Source organism: Abrus precatorius, unplaced genomic scaffold (assembly GCF_003935025.1).
Source record: "Abrus precatorius isolate BTA unplaced genomic scaffold, Abrus_2018 Scaffold8, whole genome shotgun sequence".
Classification (NCBI taxonomy): domain Eukaryota; kingdom Viridiplantae; phylum Streptophyta; class Magnoliopsida; order Fabales; family Fabaceae; genus Abrus; species Abrus precatorius.
This window is the reverse complement of record NW_020874428.1, coordinates 35,737,776-35,746,117: the sequence shown is the minus strand read 5'-3', so window position 1 is coordinate 35,746,117 and position 8,342 is coordinate 35,737,776. Positions and strand designations below refer to the sequence as shown.

At 32.0% G+C, this 8,342-nt stretch overlaps 1 protein-coding gene across 1 annotated transcript; it reads left to right on the top strand.

The window, feature by feature from the left end:
* LOC113847169 (tRNA (guanine(37)-N1)-methyltransferase 2) lies at positions 1 to 5,268 on the top strand. Its single transcript, XM_027476086.1, has 11 exons — positions 1 to 212; positions 302 to 399; positions 479 to 583; positions 1,055 to 1,117; positions 1,580 to 1,653; positions 2,716 to 3,241; positions 3,326 to 3,445; positions 3,655 to 3,813; positions 4,175 to 4,281; positions 4,492 to 4,566; positions 4,685 to 5,268. Exons 1-11 carry the CDS (start codon positions 118 to 120, stop codon positions 4,742 to 4,744), a joined length of 1,482 nt encoding a protein of 493 aa, XP_027331887.1. The 5' UTR covers positions 1 to 117; the 3' UTR covers positions 4,745 to 5,268.
* Positions 5,269 to 8,342: the final 3,074 nt, after the last annotated feature.

Sequence of the window (8,342 nt, the reverse complement as noted above, 5' to 3'; positions counted from 1 at the left end):
TCACAAAAACATCCCCGGTTGGGGTGGTTGCGATTGCGATAGTTGCCGTTGCTTAACGCCGATCCCGGAGTTTTAGGGTTCTTCTCGAAACCATTTTTGTCCATAATTTTCGTTTCAATGTTGGACGAGAGCAAGTTCGACGTCCACTTCAAACTCTGGGCTCTTCGAATACCTTGCCAATTTTGCAAGGTCGCCACGAGAATCCTCAACGGGTATCTCTCTCTTGTCATTCTCCATTTTTCCACGCGCGCGATTCACCTTCTCTGATTCTAATTTTCGTTTTCATTGATTGAATGTGTAGTTACTTGCTTGACAAGCCCCGAGTTAAACCAATCACCGATGACCCAACCAATGAGAAAAACCGTTACCTTATACTCTCCGAGAAAGTTCAGAACCAAGGTATGAACTCTTTTTTGCTTCTATGAATATCTTTCAGTGACGTTCTTGTCTTTGACTTGGTTTGAATATTGGGGTGTAGATTTATCTGATATTCCAAAGCAAAAGCTTGAAGAGCTGAAGGGCTTGTGTGCGATTGAAGTTGTGCCCTATTCGTTGGCACTAGGGTATTCTTACTGGAGTGCTGGTGAGTGCATTTTTATCTTCATGCATACTGCAGAGGCTGGCTTTTAACTTTGATTTTTTATTTTCTCTGTGTTGATGGAATAGTTGCTTCTTGCTCGAAAATGTCTCATGGACTATGGTAACAACTCTGATAAACATTTTACATTCTATGCTTATCAAAGAATTTTTTTTCATTTTTGAATTTGTTGAATTATTGGATCTTTACCCATCACTACGTGCTAAATTGTCGGATAATATTTTTCTTTTAAGGAAAATGCTGATTCACCTCTACGGCTGTACTGCTTCTTTGCGGTCTGATTTTGTAGTGGATCCTATTGTTGTTTTATTATTTGCCTGAGTAATGACTCCGAGTTGTCTTGGTAGTCCGTTACAACATTAGTGTGTCAGTTCAGTTAGAAGCACTCTTTTTTTAATGATTCAATTTTTTTTCTCGAGTTATGCTTTCCTCCGTCCTAAATTATTGTGTTTGCAGATCATGTGTTGAAGCAAATACTGCCAGCCGGAGTGGAAGTGCCTTCATCTTTTGAAACAATAGTTAAGTATTTAGATTTATGATCATTTTGTTAGTGATAATGTGGTATCTGACCTGTATTATTTTTCTTTGCTCTTTATGGGTTTTAATATTTTTTTCAGAAATACTATTTGTTGCGGAAACAATCTGCATTTGATACGAAAGAGCAGTTTCCTATTAACATACACGTTTCTAACCATATTACCTCTCCCATGATTTTTGCCTCTATCCTGTTTAACATTGCTATGTTTATTTTGTATGATTTTTGTCTTTTCGCGTCATACTAAATACCATATCTAATTTTTTTACTGTTTTTATCTGTTATAATCTATTTCACTTTTTTTTTATTAACTTAATACGCATGCTTTATTAATTCTTTAATATTGATTCCTTCAGAGAGGAGTAGTGAGATTTTCAATTTCATTAACAATTCAATTTGTTTGGTTTGCCACTGATGGTAAACTAACATGTGTCTTACTTATACAGGTCAAATTGCCCATTTAAACCTACACGATGAATTACTTCCCTACAAAGATGTTATTGCGAAGGTTATTTATGATGTATGTATGACTACATTGTGGTGTAGGCTTTAATTTCGATCGCTTTAAAAAAGAAAATTCTTTCTTTGTCTATTTACTGTTATTAGTCTTGTTTAGTCATTAAATACAAAGATGTGATGCTTATCTCCACTGAATTCTGTCCCTTTTAATTATTTTGGTTTGAAATAGTCAACATTACATTATTCTCTGTTTGAGTGTAAAAATGTAACTAGGTATAAGTCCCTTGCAAATGCAAAGAAAGAAAAAATGTAATAATATTATAAAAATAAAAATAAATAAATGAAGTGCAAAACAAAAAAAAAATACAGAAGCAGGAAAAAGCAATAATCAGGGTGAGCCATGTAGTCCATATTTGGACATTTTTATTATATATATAGAGATTATTGCACTGTAGTATTATTGAAATTTCCCATTTGCAAATCCCTGTTTAGGATTTTTTCTTGACCTGTGTTATTTTATTGATATTGTAATTTTTTTTTGTAAATTATGCATTAAAATCTTTGATTCCTCATATGACTTGTAAATGGTTGTAAAAACCTTGCCTAGATGGCAAGGGGTACGGCTAAAGAAGGTAACTGGTTGGTAGAAAGGATAAAAGGGGAGGGAAGGATCTGCAAGAGGTAGACAAGAGTAAGTTGGAGAACTTTTTGGTGGGTTGCATTATTTTGTGCATCTGTAAAGTTCCTTTGTTATCTTTTTTACCCCCTGCATTTTCAGTCTTAACAAAGGGCCCTACCTTTGCTTTTGAGGAGCTTGGTCTCCCAATTTTCTACTCTAATGTTAAGTTCTTATCGAATTCATTTATTGCTACTGCCTCATTTTGGTATTGTGTTAATGGTATGCATATCTGTGTGTTGGTTCATGTATGCTCTAAGCAAAATGAATAATGTTATTCTACAGACTATAGAGGTTAAATTAGTGTGTATTTATATTATATTTGAGTGACATGGCCTTTTCTATGAAGATGTTCATTTGAATATTCATTCACAATTCTATCTTTATACTGTTAAGCATACTGTATTATACATGTTCCTCCTATTAATGTTTTCATTATTAACACAGAAAAATTATCCAAGAATCAAAACTGTTGTTAATAAAGTTGGAACCATTACGAATGAATTTCGTGTGCCAGAATTTGAAACTTTAGCTGGAGATCATAATATGATTACAGAGGTGAAGCAATATGGTGCCACTTTTAGGCTTGATTACAGATTGGTTTATTGGAATTCCAGATTGGAACATGAGCACAGAAGGTTAGTCTCAATGTTTCAAGCTGGAGAGACCATTTGTGATATGTTTGCTGGTATAGGTCCTTTTGCCATTCCTGCAGCCCAGAAAGGATGCATAGTCTATGCAAATGATTTAAATCCGGATAGCATTCACTATCTGAGGATTAATGCCAAAATCAATAAGGTTGATGATCGCATTTATGCATACAACATGGATGCTAGAAAATTCATATCCCAGTTGATGAAATTGCCAAATACTGAGATTATGTTAGAACGTGAAGGACCCATTTTGGACACTTGTCACACATGCAAGATACGAGATAATGCTGAATCAAATTCTGAAAATGAGTTGCTAACCGGTAATATCTTTTATGGTGAATAACTGCAAGTAACTGTATGTTGTATGAGGATATGTTCCTTAAAAACTAATATTCCTATTGCAGTTGATACAAAAGACCTAGGAGACAGCAATGGTTGTGATTTAGCGGATGTACAAGGTTCAGTGAGGCGTGGTGCTACATCTGTAATTGCCGTTAAAAGATCTTGTAGTAGTTATGATGAAGGTATTCTACAGGCTGCAGTATCAAATCAGTCTGCCACTAGATGTAGCTGTTACTTGATCTGCTACCTTGTCAAAGATTTCTACAATTTCTGTTGAAAGACAAACCTTTTTTGGTCTAACAGTCCCCATCTCCTAAGAAATTAATTACAACATTGATAACCATAATCTGTAAGGTTGAAAGTAAAAGTTACAGTCATTTTTATTGGACAGGGAATGGAAAGGCTCATGAAACTGACATCCGTGATGGTGATAGCAGAAAAGGAAGCAAAAACAAGAGAATGAGAGGCCCTGAAATATCTGACACAAAAGCTTGGGAACATGTTGATCACGTAATAATGAACCTACCCGCATCTGCTGTTCAGTTTCTAGGTACAATGCCATTTGATATGATGTTACTATTTTCTTTTACAAATCATTTGGTGAGTTTAGATATTTGTTTTTGTAAGCATTGATGTATATTTAGTATATATTTTGATGGGAATGTAATGAAATTTGGTGAGTTAAGGTATTCATTTTTGTGAGGAATCCTCTGGCTAAGGCCAACATTTTTTTATTGAATTAGCTATCATAATCTAAACCAAGATTCATTAATGACATCATTTCTTAGCAAATGTTTTATTGTGTGTGCTGCAATGTGGTTGAATGTATATAGATTCTTTTACAGGACTCTTTTTTAATTACCATTTTAATATTTATAGGCAGATATCTGACTAAAGATGTGCCTTGCCAGATGCATTCAGGGGATTAATCCAAAGGAAATATTGGAAAGGATGTCTACCACAAATCCACTGCTATTGCTTCATTAGGGCAACTGAAACTCCTGAATCTATACTAGCTGTGAGTTCATTCTGCTAATGGTGTTTCTCATTTTGTTTTTTCTATGTTATGGTTAGAATTTCAATAACTTTACTGTTCAGTGGTATTTAAAATCTTCCATTTATACCGATGGGTTAGTTACCTAGAGTTTGTATGCAACTTGGATACAGACAATGATAAAATATGTGTACTTTGATTTTTTGGACAATTAATTGATCTTTTACCTTGCAGGAGGCAGAATCTGCTTTAAATGTTCCGATACAAGACCCAACATTTCATAGGGTTAGGGATGTGGCTCCAAACAAGGTATCAGTAATTCAGTATTACTTTTTCGATCATTTTTGGTAATTCATTTATCTTCTAGTTGAATTGTAGAACACTAGAACATACCTACTTATGGCCCTTGCTTTTATTTACCATGCAGGCAATGTTTTGTTTAAGCTTCAGGTTGCCAGGAGCATGCGTTAGTGAAGGTACTCAATAACATTGTCCTCGGTGATACTGAAGAGAAGTTAGCTTTGTATATTTTATCACCTTAGTTTTCAGCATTTGACAGGGCCATGCATGTGCATGGATTGATTCGGTGCCATTTTCTGTCTGACTCAAAGACAATCATAGTGAAACGTGACAAATTTAACATAAGGAGTAGACCATGTTCATCCAATCTATAGAAGGATATTCTTTCTTCTTGAGATTTATTGCTATTTTATTAATATACTCACTCGGGCGTCAAACCAAAAAGTGCCCAGTTAATTTTAAACCCGCGTTTGGTAATTCTTTCCTTGGAATTATACCCTAGTAATTATAATATTATTGTGTATTTCAGCGTATGGATTATTTTGCCGACAACTACTATACTAGTGTAGATTGTGGACCAATCACAAAAGCAGTAAAATGCACAAGTGCTTTTTGGAAAAACAATAGTAGAATTTCTGTCCTCTTGGCAGCAAATCAGGCTAAACGACACTACTTTATTGTATGCAATTATAACGGTTTGCAAAATTGAATACATTGAGAATATGCACTATTTCAGTCGATTTTAGATCTTGGGGTATGTCTCTCAGATTATGCTCAGTGGGTTTCTCTTGCTCAGTAAGAACGCCCATGGTGACTTGTCTTTGTCTTATGACACTGCTGTATTACTGTCTCCTGGACCAGTTGGGTGTTTTATGGTCTTTTTTTCGTTGAGCTTTGTTCTATGGATCTATAGACCAGAAAAACAAAAATTAACATTGCTGCAGCAGATTCATGTCCAAGAAATTTTAAGCTTATTTTGGGGTTCATGATCTTTCAAGATGTTCAGTTCATCCTCGTTATTACGGAACTTAAGGGATAGCTGACCAAATAAGAGCCCGATATAGGGTAAACGTAATTAATATAAAATAAGTATTTGATGATTTAACTTTTAATTTTACTTTTTGAAAAACGTTAACATTAATGTTTAAGGTTGCTTTTAAATAACTAAAAATGGCATTTTTTTTAATGAAAAAAGAAAGTATTTATTAAATGGAGGATGTAAAGGCAAAATATTTTCAATAAAATTTGCTTTTAAGTGTTAAAATTAGTTCTAAGAGTTGATGTAAGTAAAATTGTTATCTTTATCGAAAAAAAAAAGGGGACGAGTGGCATAGCAGAGTAATCCAATCTTGAATGATATCATATCTTTTCTTTCGGCAAAAAGGAATATGTAGTATTGCAATTGGACTGCTTAAATATGTTGATTACTTTTTGTCCATTTGTACAAGAAAGATTATTTTTTTAAGAAAAATAAATTTTATTCTGATAATTTTTATACCTCCAAAGAAATTAGTCTCCTTATATTGATGAGAAAATTCTTTTAGTGTACACAAAAAAGTACTACAATCATTCAGTCATAATCTCCATAAAGGATTAGATTTCGAACCAGGTCAAAGGTATTCTCAAAATGGTGGTTTTGATTTGTTTAAAAGTAAAGTGATAAAAAGATGAGATAAAGGGGGTGACAGGACTTAGTGGATTACAAAACAATTTACAAGTGGACTAGTTTATGTGTGGTTATCAGTTTAGTTTGTTTAATCAGAAGCTCTAGTACTTGACCCAGAAAAAAAAAAAAAAAACTCCAGTACAGTTGACTAAAAAAAAAAAAGAAGCTCCAATACAAAGCTCATGCTTGCTTTGCAAACAATCGTTGATTCGTTGAAACTGAAAATAGTTGTCTTACGTTGGAAAGAAGTAATCCAAAGAAACCAAAATCCTGGGCTCTTAGCAAGTATATAAAAAATAGTTGTGTTACTTTACAGTTGCTCATTGTTAGCAAGTGCATAAAAACTAGTTGGTGCTTGCTATAAAAATGTGTATTCTTGATTGGTATAAAGTCTTTAAATAAATGCCATATACAAATTCTCTTCCTCGATTTCCTGTCAAATAACTGTATTTTGCTTTGATCATTAACTTTCCATTTAACCAATACAAATAAATTACCTTGATTCCATATGAATTCGCCTAAAATCTTTCTCACCATACAACGCCACTCAATGTACATGTTTGAATGACTATAAAAACAGTTTAAATTTAATTTAAATTGATTATAAGTGTATAATTTTTTCAGTTATAATCAGATCATATATTATCATATACAGATTAGTTGACTTGGTAATACTACAACGAGTGATGTAAAGATAAGGTTAATATACGAACAATTGTCAAAATTCATATTTATATGTCTTGTTATATTATGTCAAAGTATTTGAAAACACTGTAAAATAATATATTTCAAAGTTAATAACTAAAATGGCACTTACAATTTAATTGTAGTAAATTAAATTAAAATGTACTTTAAATTAAATGTGTTTTTTATTTATTTTATTTAGGTTATGTTTAAAAATTATGTTCAAGAGGGAATAGAAGAGAATGAGAAGAGTTAAGAAGAGTTAACTTTTGTTTGATAGTTACTTAATTAAGAGAGAAATAGTTTGAAAGTTTTTCTAATTTTTTAAGTTCTCTTAAACTGGAGATTTTATAATATTTTTTTTTCTTATTCTTTCGTACTCTTTCACTATTAGAATTTTAATATTTTTTTAAATGTTATTTTTTCAAATGAGATTTTTTTTTAAAAATTTATAAAAAAAAATAAATAATTTTTTAAGAAAATATATAAATAAAATATATAAAATATAATAATATTATTTATATATTTAAACTCACGTCAGTCTCTTTTTTTAAAATTAAACATTCAAATAAAAGAAAGATTTAATATACTTTTTTCCTTCTTTTTTTTCTTTCCTTTTTCCTTCTATCCTTTATCCTTCTCTTTTCTTTTCTTTAAACTCTTAAATAAAGTCTTAAAAAAATAATTACTTTCTTTTATAAATTTTACGAGAGAATCTTTAAAAAATAAACAAATATGTTTTCTAAAAAATCTATGCCAAGCATGCATTAAATATGAGATAAATACACTCTTATTTATCTACTTGGAACAAAAACTCATTTTTAAACAGTCCTAATCAAAAAACTTTTAATCATCACGGACTCTTATGACAGACAAAAACTGGGAAACTATAAATGCTTCATGTGAGGATAACTTTTGAATATACCCTATTTATTAATTTTCTAAATATGGGAAATGGTCTTTTGTAATACAAAATGGAGTCCTTAGACGTACACCCTTTATTAAAGCAAAAGGCTATGCTTTGTGAAAAAGATATTCACAAAGGATAACGAGATTAAGGGTACACGTAACTATAAGGTGTAAAGTTAGAGATTTGACGATCATGTCTCTCTTCTATTTTGGTCATCAATTAGTAGTCAATGCGTTGTCCGTAACCAAAGTGTCTTGTTTTCCCATTTTGCATGCCATTTTTTTACTACCTTCCATTTTGAAAGCAACAACACTGCAGTTTAGTACGTTAGCATAAACAAAAACAAAATTAATATTGACAGCAATGAATTGGACTGCACCAAAACCAAACTTGCATGCCTTTTTAGTTTGTCACTGCAGCATCACAAGAGAGAATGAGAGCTTAATTCAACTTTTCATTTATGCTTTTAATTTCCTTTAGTGTGAAAAAATGGAGGTTTTATTAATATATAAACTTCTCTTAAAG